Raw genomic sequence first — 24974 nt, forward strand, 5'->3', positions numbered from 1 at the left:
TCAGGGGAGCGACATAATATATTGTAACTGCTCCCATCGTGTCAACGGGCATCGTTTGAATTTCTCCCACTTGGGAGTTAAAACGACTCCCATTTCAATGCAAACAGGAGATTCCTTGTGGGTCGGATCGCATCGCACCCACAGCAGCTGCCAGACACGAGAACAGACGTGCCAGGCGCACGCCGACCCGCTTTTCCCTCTCCAGGCAACGCTTCCGTTTTATGATTTGGCTCCTCTTGAAACAAAGAGACGAGCAAGTTACAAATACGATTGCTACATTTCGGGACAAGCGAGAACACAAGCCACGCAGGTGCCGAGAGAGAACGCACGGCTCGCTTACCTCTGGCTCTGGCTGCGGGCTCTGCTCGTCTTCGGCGGAGTTTGGTAAAATCGCCCAGGTTACGTTGGCGCTGGCTGCGGGCAAAGAGCCAAGCGTCCCGTTTCTCAGCTGCTCCGTGGAATGTGACTCGGGCCCGTGCCATCCCAGGATGTTCTCTGAAAGAAAGACCCGGGATGATGCCTAGGATTTTCCAAGGCAAGCATTTACGGCTCAACAGAGACCCGTGCCCCACTGTAGAAGGAGACTGACCCGGAAGGGGCCCAGGAAGTGGCCTGTGGCAAATGTCAGTGGGCCTGTTTTGGGTGAGGTACCAAGGGCCGTGCAGATCTGGATCTATTTATAAACTGGAATCTGTACAATGGCAATGCCAGATTCGCCACAGGCTGGCTCTTTCCCCATCTTTCGGGAGGGAAAAAAAAGCACATTCACCAAAGCCAGATTTTCTTAAAGGTGTTTTTCTTAATTTTTTTAATCTTCAAAAAATATTTATAAAAAGGGGTGCATGGGTGGCTCAGTCAGCTAAGCGTCTGACTTCCGCTCAGGTCATGATCTCACGGTCTGTGAGTTCGAGCCCCGCCTCGGACTCTGTGCCGACAGCTCAGAGCCCGGAGCCTGCTTCGGATTCTGCGTCTCCCTCTCTTTCTGTCTCTCCCCTGCTCATGTTCTCTGTGCCAAAACAAAAATTAAAAAAAAAAAAAATTTTTTTTTTCATTTAAAAAATTAAAAATATATATATATAGTGAAAAACAAGTCAAATTTTATCAGAGATGGGCTGCTCACATTGTGGCGTAAATGCCAATTGATGGGGCACCTGGGTGGCTCACTTGGTGAAGCGTCCAACTCCCGGTTTCGGTTCAGGTTGCGATCTCACAGTCGCTGAGTTCGAGCCCCTCACTGGGCTCTACACTGATAGTGTGGAGCCTGCTTGGGATTCTCTCTCCTCCCACTCTCTGCCCCTCCCCGACTCATGCTCTCTCTTGAGTGAGCTCTCTCTCTCTCAAAATAAGCAAACATTAAAAAACAAATGCCAACTGACATCATGACCACGGCTCTGAAAAGGTGCCTGCATCACGTGCCCCCACCTCTGCCAATGTCAGGAAGCCCCTAAGGACCGATGTTCATTCCACTCTAGCAAGAAACGTTTTACAAACACCAGTCTCGTAAAACAAAACTATTTTTCTAATCTTCCCTCAATCCTTGGGGGAAAAACAAAGACTTTTTTTTTGTAGCTCTCATACTGTTTATTTCCGAGTCAGGTATTATTACAGACTATCTATATATGCTTACTAATGGGGACAGGAGTGATGGCAGGAATTCCCTTTCCTCTTGAGAATAGCAATTCCACCATTAGAATAAGAAAAGATCTCGAACTCAGCTGACCCTCCCTCTGGAGGCTATGTTCTTGGTCTAAGAGCAGGTATAAGGGATGAAGAAAAGGTGGGCTGAAGCGGATCCTGCCTTATGTGCACTAGAACTCGACCTCTCAGGGTCTCAGGAGTTCCACCTGTAAGGTAATCATATCCATCAACCTTTTCATTACAGTCAGTCAAAGAAAACCCTGCAAGTATCCCAGGCTTTTAACACTGGGGAGACTCTGGCTGATGGAAACAAAGTAACAGAGGCAGATCAAAGAGCTGGATATGTGCAGCGTGCCTGTCGCTGTGTACGGGATTATCCTACACAAGCATAGTTTTATGCAGAATTTTTTTTTTTTTTCCTAACTGTCAGGTGTTCGATCACATAGCTGTGGCTTAAAAGCCTCAAGTGGCTCCTCGCGGCAACTGGAACATAATCTAGCTGTTTGGCTTGCAAGACTGCCCAGCCTCATTTCATTTTCTCCTCATTGCTTACTGGGCTCAAGTCAGGCTGGTAGTTTTTCCATTCCTCAAGCGAGCCAAGTTCATTACGGTCAAGAGCCTTCGCGCCTGGCGCTCCTCCCATTCAGAACACGCCCCTCCCCCTCCAGTTCTACCTGGGGGAGAGCTCTCCTGCGTAAATCCAGGGGTTGACTCAAACATCACTTGCTCAGAGAAGCCCCCTGGGACCTCCCCAGCCAAAGCACCATCCCCAAAGCACCCCCGGTCCCGTCAGTCAGTTTACTGTCCTCACAGCCTGTATCTAAACTCCCTATCTAAGCTCACCCTGCTCATTCGTTTGTCTACTGTGTTTCTCTCCTTCCTAAAATGTCAGCACCTGAAAGCAGAGACAATATTGCCCCTGCTCGTGGCTGTGTCCCCAGAACCTAGAATATGGTCTGACACACAATATGCGGTCAACAAATATGTGCCAAATGAATGACTATTAAGACTTTCAGAGACAGTAAATTTCAAAAGGAATGTGAGTTTCACAACCTCCTAAAAGTTAAAAAAAAACAAAACAAAACAAAACGAGAAATGGCAAAAAGAGAGACGGAAAGTAGAATGGACAGTGGTCGCAAAGGGAAGGGGAGTTAGTGTTTAACGGGTATGGAGTTTGTTTCACAAGATGGAGAGTTTTCTAGAGGTTGGTTACACAACAATGTGAAAGTATTCAACACTGTACTGAGCTAGATACTTAAAAATAGTTAAAATTGGTAAATTTTTTAGTATGTGTGTTTTCCACATTTTTTAATGGCAAAATGGCATCTGCATATCAGTTCTTGAGGCCATTTGAAAAAAGGTGAGGTGCGCCTGGCTGGTTCAGTCAGTGGAGCATGTGACTCTTGATCTTGGGTTTTTAAGTATGAGTCCCATGGTGGGTGTAGAGATTACTTAGAAAATAAATTTTTAGGGGCACTTGGGTGGCTCAGTCAAGCATCCAACTCTTGATCTCAGCTCAGGTCATGATCTCATGGTTTGTGAGTTCAAGCCCCACGTCAGGCTCTGCACGGACAGTATGGAAACTGCTTGGATTTCTCTCTCCTTCTCTCTCTCTGTCCCTACCCCTCTCTTGCCTTCCCTCTCACTGTCTCTCTCTCTCTCTCTCAAAATAAATAAACTTTAAAAAAAAAAACAAAAAACTCCAGACTTGGGAGGAGTCCCCATAAATAATAAGATGGATGGGGATAGATGGGGCTGGGCTAAGAAAACCAACCCAAAGTTCAAGACACTAGAATCTGCCATGAGAAAGGAGGAAAGAGACTTCTCACATCTGTCTTGCCAACCAACTACTTCTCAGGGACTGAGAGCTGGATTCAGATCGTAAATACTGGGCAACTAGCTCATAAATACAGGAGTGCTTTAAAAAAAAAAATTAGGGACTCCTGGGTGGCTCAGTCGGTTGAGCATCCAACTTCGGCTCAGGTCATGATCTTGCAGTTTGTGAGTTCAAGCCCCGCGTCGAGCTCTGTGCTGACAGCTCGGAGCCTGGAGCCTGCTTCGGATTCTGTGTCTCCCTCTCTCTCTACCCCTCCCCCACTCACACTCTCTCTCTCTCTCTCTCTCTCTCTCTCTCAAAAATAAAGATTAAAATTTTTAAAATAAAAAAATAAAAAATAAATTTAAAAAATTATACAAGTACTAAATTTCATCTAGAGTAATTAGGAAATCTTAAAAAGGCAATCAAGACAATGCTCCCTTCATTTTCCCACACCTCAACTCTGTCCCTCCCTCACCTCCCTATCACCATCATTCAGAGGTGATAACCCAGGAGATAATGGGCAGGGAAGCAGAGTCTCACAGGCAGTGACACACTGCATCCTGGGATAGACAAAGGCCGGGACTGGACGAACAAAGGTAGCAATGCATGCTGGGGAATGTAGTTTTTTGTATACTCTATGGATTCAGCACAAAGAACCAGTGAGTCAGTACTAACCCGGGTGCTCCAATAAATGATCACTTAGTTTAGGAGTCTGGATAGGCCTGCTTCATTTCAGGATGAAGGAGGAAAATTCTAACACAGAATAAATGAAAAGGATTGTACCGAGCTGGGGAAAAGAAATGGTATCCTCGGAAGGCTTAGAGGAAGGAAGCACCTCTCTGAAATTCCTAACGTAAGGCATCAGAGAAAACATCGGGAAAGGCGTCTCATCAGTACGTCACAGAACAAAGGAGCCTCTATGAAACAAGATCAGAAAGCTGGAGGAGAAAACAGACTGAGGTGAAAAAGGAGATAGATGCACTAAGGAATTATGAGGAAAGTGAGTCAGCATTAGAGTTAAAATTAACACTGAAACTGGGCAGAAGAATCAACACCATAGAAAGTCAAATAGGTAATATGTGGAGACAAGGAAGCTCCCCCAGGTACAGCTGCAAAGAGCAGCAAGGCAACAGTGAGACAGAAGAGAATCCCAAAGAGGCACAACAGAGATCCAAGAGATCCTGACGGACAGAGGTACGGTCAATGGAACGGAAACAGCAAGTGATGACAGCAGAAAAGAAACAGCCTGAGCTGGGGCGCCTGGGTGGCTCAGTCAGTTGAGCGTCCGACTTCGGCTCAGGTCACGATCTCACGGTTCACGGGTTCGAGCCCCCACGTCGGGCTGTGTGCTGACAGCCCAGAGCCTGGAGCCTGCTTCAGATTCTGTGTCTCCCTCTCTCTCTCTGTCTCTCCCCCGCTCACACTCCGTCTCTCAAAAATAAATAAATGTAAAAAAAAGAAAGAAAAGAAAAGAAACAGCCTGAGCTGAAGACAGAGCCGTGGGTGCTGACGATATGGTCTACCACATTCCATCAAAGTCAACGGGAAAAGACACATGTAGGCACAGCCCGGCAATCTTTTTTTAGGCTTTTCGTCGCTGAAATGTCCAACTCATAGGAAAGTAGAGTATAATGAATGCCTAGCTCATGAAACTCGGCAATATTTTTGAATAACAAAAATCAAGGGAATATTTTTCCAATCATTTAAGGCAGAAAAGTTGGACTTGCCTTAAAGGAAAACAAAAGAGTTATGAATTTTGCTACAATACTAACTGTCAGAAGATGCAAATAAAAGTCTACAGATTTGGGGTGGGGTCAGGGGCCAGGGGACCATGCTGTCTGGAGCTAACTTACCTTCCCTCTGCTAAAAAAAAAAAAGTCAACATTTACTGAGCTCTTGCGAAGTGCCAAGGACTAGTGTATACACCTTATATGTGTTAACTCATCTAATCCTAAAAACGACCCATGAGGTAGTAAGTCTTACTATTATGCCCATTTGACAGATTAAGAAACAGAGGTGCAAATAGCCAATGGGTGGTAAAGTCAAGGTTACAACCCAGACAGCCTGGCTCTAGAGCCCAGACTCTTAAACTCTATACAGTGTAGGTTTTCCCATAGCACTAGAGAGACTCAAAAGTTTCCACCTTCTGGGGGTTCAAAACGACCTGCGGGCATGTACCAGTATATGATGAACAGAAGCACACTTAGGAGCTGGAGACTAGAAAAGTCCTTTTGGACTGGTAGTGTGCAATGAGCCCAGTTAAACACACAGCTGAGCAGAACTGGCATGAGGGGAGGTAAAAAGGACCTCCTCCCCCCCCGGGGTGTAAATTTTAAAGTGGCACCAAGACACTCAGTAATCGAGATAAATGACATTTTCACACAATATTTTTGAACCAAAGTTAATGAAAAGAAAGAAAAGTCTCATAAGACTCCGTCTCCCTTGCCTCACCGTGCTGAATCCTGTCTTTAATTTAAAATTTTGATATTTTGCTCATCCTTCATTATTTTTGCATTAATTTTGGTTTAAAAACATTTCATTAAAACGTCATTTATCGGGGCACCTGGGTGGCTCAGTCAGTTGAGCGTCCACTTTGGCCCAGGTCATGATCTCACGGTTCATGGGTTCGAGCCCCACGTCGGGCTCTGCGCTGACAGCTCAGAGCCTGGAGCCCGCTTCAGATTCTCTGTCTCTCTCTCTCTCTCTCTTTCTGCCCCTCCCTGCTGCTCATGCTTTCTCTCTCTGTCTCTCAAAAATAAATAAACGTTAAAAAAATTTTTTTAAGGAAACAACATCATTTATCTTAATTACATCTGCACCCTTTCAGTGTGTGCTCAAGCTGAGTACCTCACTCAGCTCACCCTAGTCCCAGCCCTGGAAGTAAACTGAAGTAATTTTTCTAAACATGGTTACATAATGGAATGTTGAGTCAAAATTATTTTTTAAAAAGATTTGACCGTTATCACATGAAGTACTGAATTAGTATTAAAATATTAACAACACCTCCCACCATGTTATATTATCAAAAATTGGGAAGAGTATAGCAGAGAAACAGGAAATTGGAAGTAGGTGGCTTACAACTAAACAAGAGTCAAAAAGAGGTGTCATTCTTGACTCTGAGGATTAGAAAAGTATAGGCTAAGCCTATGTTTATAGCAGCATTGTCTTGAGTAGCCAAATTATGGAAACAGCCTAAGTGTCCACCAACTGATAAATGGATAAAGAAGATGTGGTGTGTGTGTGTGTTATTCATCCATAAAAAAGAATGGAATCTTGTCATTTGCAATGACATGGATGGGGCTGGCATGTATTCTGCTAAGCGAAATGAGTCAGTCAGAGAAAGACAAATACCATATGATGCCACTCCTATGTTGAACTGAAGAAACAAATGAGCAAAGGAAAAAGGGAGAAAAAAAATATAGGTTAAAGAATGCTCCTGAAAAATGTATTGTAACCGCTACTAGGATTTATATACGTACTTCTCCCAAAACGCCGAAGGCGATGAGTCAAGGAAGCAGACTATGTAGCAAAAGAGAGAGAAAACAAGAAGGCGACACGGAAGCAGAAAAATGAAAAGCATAAAGGACACCAACAGAAAAACACCAGTTGAAAGAAAGAAGTCGACCACGTTACTCTGCTGAAAGACAGACTCTCATGCTCGTGTCCTAAAACAAGATGCAAGTCTAAACCATACTTCATCAACTCCTGTTCCGCAACGCCACGTCTCGGACACCAGTCTGTCCCCCGCTCAGTGGTGTGTCAGATTTCATCAGCAGCTCTTCCTTCTCAGCAGCACGGAGGATAATGGTGTGTTTTGCTATCGATGGTGTTTGACGGGTAAGGAAATAGGGCACACCTACAGCAAGTGAGTCAAGAAAGCTCTAGGATAGATGGTCGAGAACAGACCAGGACATACAAGTGAAACGACAACTGGGAACAAATATTATCAGGCACCTGCTGACAGACTGTCAAGCCAAGTAGCCGGAGATCTTCAAAGAGGATACAACACAAGAGAACAGGAAGGCGGAGGGTGGTCCACCAAATGGCATCTCCGGTCCTCGAAACAGGCTCTGACACATGCCTCCGCTCCTCACACGACACACCGAGGTAGACAGAAGCACATGGGAAAGAGAGAAAGCAGCTATACGTGTTTTAGACCAACGAGAGGCAGAAAGAAAGCAACAGAGGATTTAACCGTGGGCTTTAAGGTCTGGCCGTGAAACTCTTCTAATCCATCCTTAGCCCTGGGTTAAGCCTTGCCTGGAGTGCTGAGAGCTGCGGTCCCCATGCCGGGGCTGGGAGGCCGCTCTATCCAGAGGCCGGTGACAGATGACAGCACCTGTCCCTCTTCCTGCAACACAGTGAATCCATGCCTCCTACACTCAGTAAACCTACAAGGGTTTCCCAAAATAGAGTAAGCTTAATATTTACAAACTTGGAGACAACATAAGGCACGTTTAAAACGGAAAGCGAGGATGTTCGTGTCTAACTGCTTTCGTTAGGGAGAATCTGCCACCCAAAAGCTCTGTTTGGACAGTTGTAACAACCACAAAAGAAGTCCACCCACCTGAAATATTCTACAAAGCTAGTTTTTCTTTTTTTCCACCCAATACGCTATCTGCTGGAGGACTCAGCACGTTTCCATCTTGGCTTTTAACCACAACACAAAGGAAGGTGACTTATGTGGGGCACACTTTCACCAGAAGCAGTAGGTTATCAGGAAAGAAGGTGTAAGAGACAGAGACAACAAGGTGGAGACAGAGGAACACCAGGAGTCTGAAGGCATCTCTGGAAGGAAAAAAAAAGGAAAGAACCAGAAACGAAAAGAAAAAAGCACAGCGGAAGGAAGGCCACCGGCCAAAGAGCCCAAGAAGGCTTTATGACGGTCTCACCTCTTGGACCCTTTTTGCCAAACCCCAAAATGGAAAGACCAACGCAACTGGCTTCCTGACCGACAAGCCCCACGGATCTTGAAAGAGAAGAAAAAGTTACTGGAAAGACAAGTTAAGGAAAGCACATGCAACTCTGCTCTGGTTCTCCTCTTCAGTTACGCGTCTCTTGATCTCTCGTCCTGATTTATGTCCAAGGGCACGGGGGCACCCACTGCAATTCCCCAAGGCTCTGCGGTCACCTGCTGTGGCAGCTCTCATTCCAGAGCTTTCTCCCAACATGCCTTGCACCGCTCATTCTCTCAGCACCCAGCTCTTGCCTGGCACTCGAATGTGCCTGTCTGGTTACGAGAGTCTGCTCTGCCTTTGAACCATGCTCCCTGGGATCAGGACCTGCAAGCAAGGAAGTGACCAGAAGCACTGCCAGCAGAGTACTCCACACCCCGAAACACTTCCAGGGTCTCGTTTCTCTCCCGCACTGGCCACCCACCTAAAGCCCAGACCCCCAAGGGGCTCAGCCTTCTCCAGCTGCGGGTGGAGTCCCGTCCACCTTTCCGGGAGGCACGCATCTAGACCCGGGAGAACAGATGCCCACCTGCCCCACCCCCATCAAGCATTTGTCTCCATCAAGCTATTCAAGGAGATTCTGTGGTCACCAGGAACAGCACTGCAGAAGCCTTGGCCGAAAAGGCAAGTTCCCTTATTAATCTGAATTAGAAACTTCTCCATAAACGGAAGTTAAATGAGACATTTCAGGCCACTGTATCTTAGAGAGACAATATCAGAGACAAGTCTAAGAGTCCACAACCCAGAGGTGTCAGGCAGACAGATACTGAAAAATTTCTGGATTTCAGTCGGTGGCTCGCACGCTTTAGATAAAAGGAGCATTAAGGAGCAACATTTGCAGACAAAGGCTCCAAAGCCAACATATTGCCCAAAAGATATAAGGAAATACTACGGAAGATGAAACGCTAGAAGGCCACAAATTAATTTTTGATTCAGAAAAGGGGCGGAAGAAATAGTGTGGGGGACAGAAAGCAAAGTGGCTTGAAGAACAAGGCGTCTATTTAGTATGCTGTGGGTAACCTGTGCCTCCCTGCCCGTCGAACATTTAAAGGAAACCCTGACAGAGTTTCGCTTTAATGGGATTTTGATTTCCGTCAACCCAGGCTGGCACTTCCTTAGATACAACCATTATGTTTTTATCAGGGGGAGTCAGGCTGCTGTAACTACTATCAACCTCAAGAGCCCTGAGATTCTCAACAGAGGTATTTTTTTTTTTTCAACGTTTATTTATTTTTGGGACAGAGAGAGACAGAGCATGAACGGGGGAGGGGCAGAGAGAGAGGGAGACACAGAATCGGAAACAGGCTCCAGGCTCTGAGCCATCAGCCCAGAGCCCGACGCGGGGCTCGAACTCACGGACCGCAAGATCGTGACCTGGCTGAAGTCGGACGCCTAACCGACTGCGCCACCCAGGCGCCCCTCAACAGAGGTATTTTGTGGTGACGCTCCCCAGGTTGCCACATTCTCTTATTCCGCTAGTTTGAGATTCTGGAACTCCATTTTAACGGCAGGCAAGCATGATGCTTTGGATGAAAGAAGGAATTCAATTCTTCCCCCAATGTTGTCAACAGATTGAAAAGACACACGCAGAATGTTTCAAAACGTAGGGGCTGTTACAGGAAATGTAATTTTTAAAAGGGTTAAAAGTGATAAAGAGGGGCGCCTGGGTGGTTCGGCCGGTTGAGCACCCGACTCTTGGTTTTGGCTCAGGTCATGATCTCATGGTCATGGGATGGAGACCCACATCGTGCTCTGCACTGTTAGCTCAGAGCCTGCTTGGGATTCTCTCTCTCTGCCTCTCCCTATCTCCCTCTCTCCCTCTCTCTCTCAAAATAAATAAATAAACATTTTTAAAGGCCAAAAAGATGACAAGAAAACAAAATAACCACCGTGATGCCTCATGCTCCCTCTATTCTTCAACCTTCAGCCAAATCCCTTGGTGACAATGGTTAGGGGGACCCTGGGTGGCGCAGTCCATTGAGCATCCAACTCCTGGTTTCGGCTCAGGTCATGACCCCATGGCTCTGTGGGTTCGAGCCCCACACTGGGCTCTGCACTGGCAGTGGAGCCTGCTTAGATTTCTCTCCCTCTCTCTCCCTCCCTAACTCTCCCCAACTCATGCTCTCTCTCTCAAAATAAATAAATGAACTTAAAAAAATGGTTAAAAGGAGGGGAGGGGAGGGGATGGGGGATGGGTGAAGTGGGTGAAGGGGATGAAGAGGTAGAAACTCCCAGTCATAAAATAAGTCACAGAGATGAAAAGTCCAACATAGGGAATAGAGTCCATCACACTGTAATACACACTCACGGTGGTGAGCATTTTGTAATGTATATATATTGTCATTGTAATTGTAATGTGTATACAATCGCTGAATCACTATGTTGTACACCTGAAACTAATTTACTCTAGGGCAGTAGGTCAACTATGCTCAATTAAAAATAAAAATGAGGAAAGGAAGAACGGGAGAATGTTAGTGATCAGTAAGTCTGCGGACTGTCATTGGATGAATATGCTTTTAGCGTGAATATAATAAATAGAACGACAACAAAAAAAAGTGGCCGGAAATAAGAGAAGATGGAAAGTCAAATGGGGCAGGGGCACGGGAACGGGCAAGGAAGACGCAAGGAGGTGACGCCGTACAAGACACAATTTCAGAGACACTGCTTGGTCCTCCCAGATCATTTCCATTTCAACTCTCATTACCTCTGAAATTCCACCTTGAGCTTTGTCCCTCCAACCCCCTAAATCAGGAAAAAAAATTTAGAAATCTGCTGGAAACTAACCCTGAAGGAAGATGTAAGGGCTTCATTTCAGGAGGAACAAAATGGTCCGAGTTTACATTTACCGGTGAAAGATCCTTCAATGTGCCCATTGGGTTCCAAAGGCCAGAAGTTATGATATACTATGGGAGAGATCACGGACACCTTGAATAGCCTCCAGGATAACTCAGAATCTGTGCCCAAGCCCCAACAGGGCCACTGAGACTCCATCCAGGTCAGAAAATGTCAAGGAGTCTCATGGGGACTTCAGCATTAAAGTTCCATTTTTCAAGTAGAGAAAGAAGAAAGAGAGAAAAGCAGGTTTCGGCATCTTTACTCTGTGCCTGAATACACACACATCGTCTCCTAGGCTGGATCCTGCACCAGAAACTCTTTCTTTTGTTATGAAGGACATGCACAGAGTAATTGGCAAAATTTAGTAAGGTCTACAGACTGGGGAATAGGATGCATCCATGCTAATTTACTGCGCTGTCATTGTATAGAAGACATTATATCAAGGACATGATATAGTCTTTTTTTTTTTTAAGGAAATACATTAAAGCATATGAGAGTGAAGATATCATTTCTGCAACTTACTCTGAAGTGGTTAGACAATTATAAGATGCTATAGAGAGAGAGAAGGTGATGAAGCAAATGTCATAAGTTGTTACCGTTTGGGCAATTTGGAGGTGGATATAAGAGAATTTTTTCATGCTATTCTTGTAATGTTCTGAAAAGTCTGAAATTATTAAAGAGAAAAGTAAAGAGGGGCGCCTGGGTGGCTCAGTCGGTTAAGCGTCCGACTTCAGTTCAGGTCATGATCTCACGGTTTGTGGGTTCAAGCCCCATGGTGGGCTCTATGCTGACAGCTCAGAGCCTGGAGCCTGCTTTGGATTCTATGTCTTTCTCTCTCTCTCTCTCTCTCTCTCTCTGCTCCTCCCCCAAATAAAGAGAAAAGTAAAGAAAACAAAATACCTGTCTGTGAGAACGTTGTGACATGAGCAAGACAGTGTCGCCGGCCCCCATTTGAGGTCCCCAGAGGCCACCGGTGGTCTGTTCTGAACTGAACAAAGGCCCGATGGGGAGTGCCCGTCTCTCACCTCAGCTCTGCTACTTAGATGAGTGGCCATGGGCCAGTCATTTTCCTGCTATGAGCCTCAGCATCTCATGCGAATGAGGGGCGTGATGCATCTAGTCTGTGACGATTTCAAAAAACGGGTATCAGAGGCCAAATACTAGCAGGATCGGAGCTCAGTAAATGATGCCGGGTACGACACAAAGAAACTTCTCTGAAAAACCAACATCCCTCTTAACCTCAGTGAAACGGAGGGCAAAGAAGACCCGAGAACAGCATGAATTACAGACTGTCGCTCAGACCCGAGCTTCTCTTTCATCACCTAAGTCGCCTCGTTTCCTCATTAAGTGAGTCCCGGGCAACAAAGCTCAAAGAGGCGTCTGTTGGGTCTCCTCATTCTAATGCTTTATAATTTCACACGACATGACCGGCCTCGGCTACGTTCACCTTTATCACTGAATTTAATCCTCACTAATACCTTCCTATCTGCTTATTGATTAAACACTCCTCCAAAAGGACTGGGCATCTTAAGGGAATGCCTCATCATCTCCGGCTCCTTGATAAAGAATTAGAAATGTTTCCAGTGTGTGCTTCAGAGACACGCTTGTGCAGGTCCACGAGGGGACACGCAGGTAGGTAGGCGCTGAGCGAGGCGAGGCGGGCAGAACGCAGGGAGCAGTGCGGGTGTCCTTCGTCAGAGTGTGGCGCGAGTCACGGTGGACGCACATCGCAGGCGCGGTCAGAAAAATGGACCGTATGGCAATGTGTCTCAAAAACGCAGCGCTGAGTGCAAAGTCACAAATGGAATGAGATACAGAACATGACAGCTAGCAAGTCTAAAAGGAGTTCCGCTGTATTCGTGTCAACGTGTTGGTTAAATGTTTCATGGGATGTGAGAGTTGTAACTGGTCAAAGAGAAACACATCCCAAATCTGGGTAGAGAAGGAGGGAGGGACAAATGCGGAAACAGATGGAATAAAAGGGCGGACAGAGGGGGGCGCCTGGGTGGCTCAGTCGGTGATGCATCCGACTTCAGCTCAGGTCACGACCTTAAGGTTGGTGAGTTCGAGCCCCGCATCGGGCTCTGTGCTGCCAGCACAGAGCCTGCTTCAGACCCTCTGTCTCCCTCTCTCTCCGCCCCTCCTCCGCTCACGCTCTTGTGCTTTGTCTCTCGAAACGTAAATAAATAAAAGCATTTTTAAAAACAAAGGATCGGCAGATGGAAGGTGGATAGATGGAGGACTTAGAGGAGGAAGGCCACGGGGGCAGACGCCCACACACGCGCACACACAGGACTCGGTCGCAGACACAGCAGGGCCCGCTGGCAGGTCTTACCTGAGGCCCCCGGCTTGTGGCCGGGCTGGCCCGCCCGGTGCACGCTCTGCTGTAGCAAGTGGAGGCACTCCCCCAGGCAGCTGAGGGTAGCGGCGGAGGTAGCTTTCAGGAGCAGCAGATCCTGGTCCAAGGCGGTGAGGGGGCCAGAGCCGGGCAGAGACTCGATGGCGTGCACGAGGTTCTTCTGCTGTCCTTCCACCTGGTTCATCATCTACAAAACGGGAAGAGACGGCACGGAGGGGAGAGTGAACGGTCCGCCTTTCGACAGGCTGGGGAGCAGCTCTTCATTAAACCAGAGGACGGCACAACAGAGGGGAGTGGGGAGAGGAACCGGCGCCCCCAGACTGCAAGTGACATGGGAGTCAGCTCGGAGGGTGTTCAGTACACAGCAGTCCTCGGACGAGGCGGGCCAGGTGACATCTATGTGAATGTAGCCAAAGGCACACAGCGGCAGCTCTGATCGCAGGAGCATTTCAGAACTGTCCAGCTGAAAGGGCCCATCAGGGCCATCAGCATGTATCATTTTACTGGTCCCCTGCAGGCAAGTGAACAATAAATACATCAAAGGGAGAAGTCCTTGGGGCCACCGGAAAGGCTCTTGAAATGTGAAAAGTTATCTGAGACAGTGGATGAGGCACAGCTTTGCCTCAGAGCTAGGCTGATTCTTTGCTTTTCTTCCCAGCTCCAGCGCCCATGTCCTTGGCAGTCTTTTTGAAGTTCAAGAGACGGAAGTGAAATTTCAGGCTGGCATGGGTAGGAGTGAGATCACAGTCAAGCCAGCACTGAACCACACCACCCCAAAAATGCTAAGTCGGATGAGACTTTCTCTCCTAACACCGTGTGAGACACCAGGAGGAAAGAAAACCCAGGAACTCTAGGGCCAGCCCTCCGTCAGAGCCAAAGCTAGGACAACCCGAAAGAACCGTATTTTGTGCCCTGGATTCAATTCAGAAGCGGCAGATAAGCCAGAGGCTAACTGCATCTTCGAATTGACACATCAAGGAGAAAGGAAGTCAAGAGCAAAAAAGAAACTTGATGGGTTCGCTCGTGAGGTTCATGGCCCTCACGTTCCACAACTTTCCAAACAAGATGACGTGCATCGAGCGCGCATCTAGCAAATAAGCAGTCACTCTAAGGAGTGGGGGAGGCTGAGCAACCCGCCCAAGGTCCCGGGGGCTGCTCAACAGCACAGGCTACAGCCAACTGCTGGCTTCTAGACTCTGGGCCATTGTTCTTTCAGCCCCCACCCCACCCCCACCCAACAACAGCCATCCTTAATTTGAAGCCATAACTCGCTCTGTCACTGTCTTCCCTGGGGGATCCTAGCTTTATCATCATGATGGTATCAGGTGGGGAGAAGCAATAATTCTGTTAAAGACCGCTGGACTTGGACACAAAACTCATTCTGCGCTACGCCTTATTTTTCTATTTCTTTTTGAAAACAGATACCTGCTGTGTCTGTGTAGTGATCTGCTGAAATAAAAAAAATTTAAAAAAAGCAAAAAACAAAAACCTCATCCATTGCAATTCTACTTACCAAAATAGGCGTCATCACTTGAAAAGATGGTTTTTTTCTAAATCACTGTTAAGGCTATTGCACAGACATGGCTTGGAGTTGGCACCTCGGTGTGCACGCCAATCCTTGGGCCATGCAAATTATTATTATTATTTTTTTTTTTTTGCAGATTACAGAGGTCACATCTGGCCATTCTGGCTCCTATAAAAAAAAGGACCTGGGGCACAATAGGGGTTCAATAAGTATTTATTTCTGCCTTCAGGTCTTTGCTTAAAAGCCACCTTCTCCTCAACAAGGCTTCTTGAACCACATTAGTAGTAGTAGTAGTAGTAGTAGTAGTAGTATGAGAGAGAGAGAGAGAGAGAGTGCAAGTGAGTGAGGGGCAGAGAGAAAGAGAGAGAGAGAGACAGAAGCAGGGATCACCCAAAGCGGGGCTTGAGCTCACCCAAAGTGGGGGGGGGGGGGGGGGGGAACTTGAGCTCACCTGATATGGGACTTGAACTCACAAACCATGAGATCATGACCTGAGCTGAAGTCAGATGTTTAATGACTGAGCCACCCGGGTGCCCTTGAACTACATGATTTAAAACTGTATCTCCAGGGGCAGCTGGCTGGCTTGGTCGGTGGAGTATATGATTCTCGATCTCACGGTTGTGAGTTTGAGCTCCACATTGGGTGTAGCGATTACTTGAAAATAAAATCTTTAAAAAAAAAAAAATCCGCATCTCCAGCCCGGCCCTTGGCATCCCCTATCCTCATTACTAATTATTCTCCATAGCACTTAACCACCTTCCAACCTGACTTAAAATTTACTTATTTATTGTGTTCATTTGTGCTAGTATGAAAGCAGGGACCATCGTATCTGTGCTGTTCAAGGGTATATTCCAAGTAGAGTAAAATATCTGTGGAATGAATAAATGAATCCTTAGTCACTCGCTTCTCAGAGGTGCAAAAGAACTGACTTTTGACACAAAGTCTACAGAAATCATTCTATGCGATTAACAACAAACGGCTGAAGATTTAGTAAAGAATAATACCTCCATTATAAGTTTAGGTTCACCAAGAAATATTACCAACTGGTTAAATTTAAGTTTGCACTAGATAAAGTGTTTATGTATTCTCTGACAGTTCTATATATAGAACTAACAGCAGCAGATTTTGAGCTATTTGTCGTAGTCAACATTTCCGCAAATTCCTACCATAAAATCTTGTCTTAGAAAATTGATGTGTTAAAAGGGAAGAAAATGTAACGAAGAAACATAATAAATTATGTTCTTGACTATTATGGATGATACCATAACGCTCAAGAGAAAAGGTGAGTAAAATCAAGCCATTAACGAGATGGGATACATTTGTTTTTAATCAATAAAAAGAAATGTATCCCAATTGTATAGAGTATTGAATAAAATGTTAGGTAAATCTCAGGCAATAAAAACACAGAACTGACTTCTAGAATCTTCTACTCCGTTACAACAGAGACACGTGCCCAGAAATGGAATCTGCTCTCTGAAAATATTCAAACTAAGCCTAGCACAGTGCTTGACACACATTGTGGACATTTCCTCAAGATTCATTTCTGCCCCCCTTCCCATGCGATGCAAAACAGAACTACAGTTTAATGACACAACTGATGTCACCTTCACATGAGTTTCATCAGGCTCCGAAAGAAATTGAGTGGAGCCGCAAAGAAAGGCGGGATTCCAAGTCTTGTGATATAACGGTATATCACAGTTACTGTGGCTCCAACATTTCTAAGACCAAGAGGCACTGATGAAGAGGTTTCATCAGACTTTGGAGGAACAAGTTTCAGCTTTTTCCACATCTAATTTTAATTAAGGGCACCTATGAGAAGATGGATGTACGTGGCACCAAAAAGCTGGACGCAACAATACCAACAGCAAGTTCTTCAAAGCGCTCCCTCTCTCCTTCAAGGTTCCTACAGGCTCATCGACGGAAGAGCAAAGCACAAGCACCTACGAGGAGGCTCACCTACTGCCACCAGCCTTTGAACCGCTTACCTTAATCACGCAAGTCTCAAACCAGAGCCCTTAACGCTCTTTCCGAAGCACACCAACATGAGTCATTCATGGTCTTTAAAAACAAAAACAAAATGCGCCAAGTTTCGTTTCTTTCTGGCATTCCAGAATCCGGGGCATCAGCATCTTATAACATAGGTGTACAGGGTACCCCCAAATGAAATTTCAGAGATCCACACCCGAAAATGTCAGCTCTGAGGTTTGTAAAATCAACCATATGTAGGTCACATTGAACTTCACAGATAAGCAAACTTCCCCAGGGTGGGTGGGGGGTGGGGGTGGGGAATGCTATGCCATGGCCCATTTTTCATAGCACAAATAATGGTATATGCACTACAAAAAACAAATCATAGGAGTTAATGCTAACAAAATCAGTGGCTGCAGATTTTATTGCTTTATTTCAATAAAACCGTGTAACAGATTTCAAAAAGGAGTCAGCAAGCCTAGCTAAGTCTCTTCTAAAACAGGGTCGGGGGCCATCAGGGAGGAGGAATTTACGTGCATTCTAGAACCCATGAACTTTTTTCCAGCTGCAAGCCTGCAGCCTGGACTTAACTCCCTCCGCACCCTGAGGCCTGACTCATTGGCATTCTTCACTTGGAAAGGAGCCAGTGAGCTCTGACAAGTTTCAATCCCTAGTCTGCATATTAACCCCACCAATCCCAATTAACCTAGTTTCAATCCCCGTTTTGTAGAGAGGATAGAAAAGAGAACTGCGCTCAACCTTCTGCCTTTATAACTCCACCCCCTTCTCTGTCTCCCTTGAAACAAGAGTCAGGTTTCTACCAGAACTGTGTCTCCGAATTGCAATTCTGATTACCCAAATAAATGCCCGTTGACTTCAATTTTTAATGAATTCTTTCTTGGTTGACACCTGAAACCACGATAAAGAGACTAAAACCTAAGACATTCAGCTCAACGAGCTTAGGATTGGGCTGAAGAGAGACCTGAAGGGGGCAGACGGCGACAGGGGCTTCAAGGGTCTCGACTGCTTCAGACTGTTCAGAGCTGCAAACCCGGGGCAGGTTTTCAGAGAGAGGCCTGACAGGCCAGATGTCAATGAACACCAGCTCGGTCACTAATCCATTAATAATCAAAGGATCAGCATCAGGCACCTCCCAAAAACATGGACTCCGCTTCCTAAAGTTCCCAGGGCCTGCTTGTGCGGTTGGGAGACCCTCCCGGGCTCACAGATTCCCAGTACCTTCAGTGACTCAATCTGTCAGGCTTGGAAGTAGACCAGTTAGATGCCAACTTCAAGGTGGCCTTGGTTTAGCATTTACCCTTCACCTGGTGGAATTCAGAAGCCGCTTTTAAGTCTCCCCTCTGGGTCAGGGATCAGTTCTTGGCGGACTTAGGCACCTCTTCACGTGGCCAAAGTCCTCAGTTAAGGTTCAAAGCCACGCTCCAAGGATCTTTAGAACACACAGACACATTCACACAAACACACAGAGACCTTACTGCCTCCATTGACATATATTTACTATTCCACTGTCCTCATTAGCATTACTTTAATATTCCAAGAGACTCCCATCCCAAAAATGGTTTGATAGCTCGTTATAGAAGCTTCCTGAAACGTCCATCAAATCTGTAAAGGAAACTGTCAACAGTTTGTACCCTAAAATCCTTTGAATGCCTTGCCTCAAAATCATTGCCTAGTTTTTCCCACCAATCCCGAACTGTTGTATCTTGATCTGTACCTAACTGGAATCAAGCCCCTGTATTGTAAGCCAAACTTCAAATTCTCGAATTCTGACTTTGCCCTCCCCACTCAGAGACACGGACAATGCCCTGTGGATGTGTTCTCCTTTACAGTGGTAAATAATAAAGGTCATTTTGCCTCGTCAACAGATTGTGTGGTTGATATTTGGAGAGCTGACATTCCAATCTCCAAAGATTTCCTCCAAACTCCTGAGTGTCGGAGCACGGTAAGTCTTGGCCTCACACCTGAACAATCTCTTCTCCCTGCTGACTTTCCTACCTGACATCCGACCTTCCTTCTTATTCCCTCTTGGCACAGCACCTCCCTGGAATGATAACCTACCAAGAGTCTCTTTAGGCGGGGTCCTGGGCCCCTTTGGGACACCTCTCTCTATCCATCCAAACACAGTCCTAAACACCATGCAGACCCCAAAAATCTCTCAAGGCTTATTATATAAGCAAGAGAAAGAAAACCTCATCTAGTGGACAGATCTTACCAAATCCACAATCTCCCAATAGGGTTCAGAAAGCTGACAGTGGCCATAAGGGACAAAGATGAATGGGAGGAAATGGGGTCCATCTCCAATGGCGGGAGGCTGCGGGCTACACACACGAGGTTACAAAGAAGAAGAAAGTTAAGAAAACACAGGATGAGAATGGAGAAACCAGTGTAAGGAACATAATGCTCTAGAATATAAACCAAAGGAAAGAAAAAAAAAGGGGGGGAGGGGGAGAGAAGCAAATATCTCCAAAAAAAATTGACCATTAGGTCTTCGATGGCCTTCGTGCAGGGGTCAGCAAACTCCTGTAGAAGGTCAGATAGAAAATATTTAAGGATTTTTGGAGCCACTGGGTGTCCGTGTGAGACACGGACTCTGCCACTGCAGCCTGAAAGCAGTCAGACCAGGTATGCACAGATAAGCGTGGCAACTTGTTCCAATAAAACTAACATCTGAGCCACCTCGGTTTGGGCAGCAGATAGTTATTTTTCTCATTCACGTTACGTTGCGATTTTACTGGTTCTTGGCAGGACGGTGATTTTCTATTGTAGCCTAGACATCCTGGCTATCATGTTAGGAGATTTTAAGTCTGATTTGAATTTTTTTTCTTAGTAGGCAATCAAGTTTATGTTTAGCGTGCAGGCTACTTTTATGGCGTGTGCCTTCAAGAGCAATTAACTTCAGAGCCTCTGTGGTGCTATTTTGATCTGCTTAGCTTATCTCTTGCCTCAAGGGCCTCCACTGGTCCCGCTCGTGTGGAGAGGACAGAAGGAGGGTCCCCAGACCTGGTGCCTCCAGCGGGGGAGAGAGCATCTTCGGCTTTCTCAACAGGTGCTTGTTCTGGAAGGATCTCCCCTTACCCTCAGCTCTGGGTGGTGGAGGGGAGAATCAGGGCTGGAGTCATTGTTACGCCTTAGGACATAAAAGTCTGCCTTCTTTGCAAAGCTATGAAAGTGCAGACATCCTACTTCCACTTCCAAGTTGAAGACTGCTTTGTAAGCAGATCTGAACTGGCCAAATGGAAGAGTGCTGAGCACTATCCATTCATCTTTTTGGTAACAGAAGCTACACTTCCTTTTAGAAAATTGACAGAGAAACCCACTTTGCTCTGGGCTTCATGGTGTCATCACTGATGCTGACCATCACTAAATAACTTAAGCCATGGCTCCAGAATTCTCCATTCACCCCATTCCTGGGAGGCAGGACAGGCTAATGGCATTCTTAAATTCAACATTTTGACACCTGGCCTTTATTATATGAGATGAGGGGGACAGAAACCAAAGACAAGCGTGGTTGAAAGATCAGGGTGCCTGGGTGGCTCAGTCCATTGAGCGTCGGGCTTTTGATCTTGGCTCAGGTCATGATCTCACAGTTTATGAGATCGAGCCCCATGTCAGGCTCCATGCTGACAGTGCGGAGCCTGCCTGGGATTCTGTCTCCTCTCTCTGCCCCTCCCCTGCTTGTGCCCTTTCTCTCTCAAAATAAACAAACATGAAAAACATTTAAAAAAATAAAAGAGTGGTTGAAAGACCAATCCAGAGATGAAGGAGACCCAGTCTGTTCTGGTCCCTCCAAAGCTTAAATAAGTACGTGATTGCTATCAAGCTTCAGTGCTATTTATAAATGAGCCCATGCTGGGCAAGAGCAGAAGGCAAAGGCAAGATTCTGAAATATGCACATACACATCCAACCACTTCCTGAAGATGTGGGATGAGTCTGCTCTATTTCTTAAAAACGGATTCCTGTCCCATCTTCCACCTTTGGGTTTTCTACAATCATTTCCTCACCAACCCCAATAATAACCCCTCACTGCACACACATGAAATGCAGATTTTATCTTTTCAAACTCCTAGAAAGCAAACCCATACTGAGATGTTCAAGAAATAAGAGATAATCGCATTCACAGCCAAATGACTCGTAGGGTTCCGTCGGTCTGTCACTTTCACTTCTCCAACAGGAAACTGGAGGAAAACTTCACAGAGGCCCGATGTGCTGGCTGAGGTCACCTGTCATGGCTGTCCCCACATTCCAGTATCCCCTACACGACGAGACACGGCCCTGTGTACTTCCTCCTCTACCCTTCTTATATTCTGGAAGCAAAATACTACTTCCTGCCTCATAAAACAATTATGATCAATTTTCTTCCATGGTTTCTTCACCCCCCCCCACTTTGCTACCACCTGGAAATAGCTTGTTTTTTTGGGGGGGGGGGTTGTTTTGTTTTTTTGTTTTTTCCTGATTGCAAAAAGCTGGCTCACTCCATCAGCCACCATCACAACACAATCAGTCAGGGAAAACAGTTACAAAGAAGGAAGTAAAAATTACCTGTAATCCCACTTCCTAGAAATAAGTAAAAACACTATTCATAGTCTGGCATTACTCTGACTCTTCTAACTTATCGTGCACAAATTATCTTATTTTAAAAGGATCATCCCTTATAAATAATTTTTTTAACTTTTTATCACTTAGAATGAATCATCTGTGATGCCTTAGATTGACTTAAAAATAATCTGAGATTTTGGAAAGGGGCAGGGAGAGTGGGGAGGAGTAAGGATAGAACCACGTTGGCTTTGGGGGTGCTGCAGCTGGGGGGGGGGGACATGGAGGTTCAACATCATCTTCTCTAATGTGTTATGTTTGAGATTTCTCCGACGGGTACAGTTTGGTGTTTTTTGTTTTTGTTTTTGTTTTTTTTTTTTTCAACGTTTATTTATTTTGGGGACAGAGAGAGACAGAGCATGAACGGGGGAGGGGCAGAGAGAGAGGGAGACACAGAATCCGAAACAGGCTCCAGGCTCTGAGCCATCAGCCCAGAGCCTGACGCGGGGCTCGAACTCACGGACCGCGAGATCGTGACCTGGCTGAAGTCGGACGCTTAACCGACTGCGCCACCCAGGCGCCCCTTTTTGTTTTTTTTTTAATAGTGGGAAAATACATTGTTGTGGGCTGAATTGTGTCCTCCCCCCCAAACCCCTATGTTGATGTCCTAACCCCAGTACCTCCAAAGTGACCTTATACGGAGATTGGCTCGTTTTAGGGAAATTAAGTTAAAGTGAGGACGTTAGAGGGAACTGTGATCCAGTATGACTGGTGTCCTTATAAAACGAGGAAATTTGGACCCCGACAGACACAGAGGGCAGATGACGAGGCCCCAGAGAGGATGTCCATCGATAAAGCAAGGAAACAGACCAGTACAGATCCTTCCCTTCTAGACATCAGCAGAAACCCACCCTGCCAAGTGCCTTGATTTTGCGCTTCTGGCTTCCAGAATTGTGAGACAAGAAATTTCTATTGTTTAAGCCACTGGGTTTGTGGTACTTCGTTACTGAAGCCCTGGAAAACTAACATACACACCACAGTTATCTTTCCACATCAATAAGGACAGACCTCATTTTAACGGCTGCGCTGTGTAAGACTTTTAACCCCTGGCAAAGCAGACCCTGGCTTTAGCGTCAAAGCTCCTTCCCTGCAAACCCACCATCACGTGTCCTCATGTAATTTATGCCGCAGGAAAAACTGAGGTGGAGAAAGCGTTTTCAGGATTATGTAACAGAAGTTGCCTACACACAGGTTAAAAGCTAGTATTGTTTGGGGCGCCTGGGTGGCTCAGTCGGTTAAGCCTCCGACTTCGGCTTGGGTCACGCTCTCACGGTTTGTGGGTTCGAGCCCCGCATCGGGCTCTGTGCTGACAGCTCGGAGCCTGGAGCCTGCTTCGGATTCTGTGTCTCCCTCTCTCTCTGCCCCTCCCCTGCTTGCACTCTGTCTCTGTCTCTCTCTCAAAAAGAAACATTAAAAATTAAAAAAAAAAAAAAAAACCCTGTTACTTTTTAATTCTGTGTGTCAATACTAAGTGTCAACATGTTAGTAATGAGGGGTGCACGATACAAAAGGAGTTCTCCCTTATCTCCTCAAAGAGAACCCTATGGCCAACAGCAGGATTTGGGGTAGAAGGCGAGGGATCAGTAATTAATCAGTCTTCTTCATTACGCACTTATCTGCACTCTCTGCTTCCCACACACAAAGACACAGGCCAGGACGGGGTGCTGAGCACAGACGTAGGAGCAGGAACTCTCTGGAAACAAGGCTGGCCTCCCGGGCACCACACCCTTAAACCTGGACTCGGGCAGAAGCACCGCCCACAGCAGGCTACTACCCCCTATTCCGCATTGTTTTCACTGAAGACATCTTTCCTCCCTCTTTTTTTCCTTGTACGGAAGCAATACTTATCACAGAAGAAACAAATAATCAAAAGAAGCAATACCGTAACACAACCCAAAGCAGAAAAAGATACGTTACGATTTCGGCATACGTGCTTACAACGTATTTCTGCATGTACCTTTAATGAAAATGGTTGTGCATCCCAGTACCGCTCGTAACCTTTTCTTATTCCATATACCGTGTCAATAAATTTTGACAATACTGTATATAAAAAAGACTGTAGACCAGGGGCTCAGTCGGTTAAGTGTCTGACTTCGGCTCAGGTCATGATCTCACAGTTCGGGAGTTTGAGCCCCACATCGCGTGAACCCCACTCCTCTCTCTCTCTCTCTCTCTCTCTCTCCCTTTCTCTTTGCCCCCTCGCTCACTTGTGTGCTCTCTCTCTCAAAAAAAAAAAAAAAAAAAAAAAAAAAGGCTGCAGACCATTCTATCACACAAACGTGCCACAATTTATTTCCCGGTTCCCTCCTGCTGCTGGACATCACAAAGAGGTCTTTTCTTCTCTGTGACAAATTACAATTCAACAAACTTCTCTCTAGCTAAATCCCAGCATAAATTTATAATGATTTTCTTAAAATAAACTCTTAGAAGAGGAATTGCTGGATTGAAGGGTACTTAGCATTAATTTTAAATTTTTGATAAACACTGCCAGCTCATCCTTGCAAAAACTCTCCATTTGTATTCCCTCAGCAGTGTGGGAGCTGTCCTCTTTCTCCCTCTTGACCACCTTTTTCTCTTAACCGATTCCACTGGTAATCCTCCCCCGCATCACCCCCCTCAAAAAAAAAACCCCAAAACATAAAAACAGCAACTCATTTTTTTAATTCGTTGCACACGCCCGTCAACAAATGTGAAGTAAAGAGAGATTAAGAAGTTTCCGTATTCAGCAATAAGCTGTTAATAAGTCCCAGAGAGCTAGTACGCGGTATGGCTAATTTAGACAATATGGGACTATAATCATCCAACTTGCTAGTAGGCTAGGACTTAATTACTCCAACCAACTAAAAAGAAAGGATAATTATATAATGTGACAAAGGCACTAAATACCACCACAAGGGCAATCCTGTTATAATGCAGAAACGTATGAAATTAACGTGTTGTACGCCTTACATTTACACAATGTTATACGTCAACTATACTCTATAAACAGGAAGTTTCCCTACCCAGTAAAGAAAACTCAAGCAAGTAAGATGAAGGGGAGTCCAGAGGGTGTCCCTGTCCTCCGGGTGGAAGCAACAATGTGGAAGGCGGGACCACCCCCGGAAGAGAAAGCTCAAGTCCCGAGCAAAGGGAGTGAAAGGGCTACTGGGAGAATCGCGTGGATCCAGAAAGTTCTCGACGACACCACACTTCTCTCCTAAAAGGTCCCAGGGACAATGCAACAACGGGAAACTGTTCCCGAGATCCCCAAAGCCTCACAG

The 24974-nt window shown here is 45.9% G+C and overlaps 1 protein-coding gene across 3 annotated transcripts in view; it reads right to left on the bottom strand.

The window, feature by feature from the left end:
• OSBPL10 (oxysterol binding protein like 10) overlaps nt 1–24974 on the bottom strand; it is a 313648-nt gene that overhangs the window by 66631 nt on the left and 222043 nt on the right. For all 3 annotated transcript variants that reach the window (XM_045436421.1, XM_045436420.1, XM_045436419.1), the window contains 2 exons: nt 13583–13793; nt 341–495 (listed from right to left, as the gene is read on the bottom strand). In XM_045436421.1, the coding sequence (XP_045292377.1) occupies nt 341–495; nt 13583–13793 (366 nt within the window). The remainder of the gene's footprint in view (nt 1–340; nt 496–13582; nt 13794–24974) is intronic.

This window comes from Leopardus geoffroyi, chromosome C2 (genome assembly GCF_018350155.1).
Source record: "Leopardus geoffroyi isolate Oge1 chromosome C2, O.geoffroyi_Oge1_pat1.0, whole genome shotgun sequence".
Classification (NCBI taxonomy): domain Eukaryota; kingdom Metazoa; phylum Chordata; class Mammalia; order Carnivora; family Felidae; genus Leopardus; species Leopardus geoffroyi.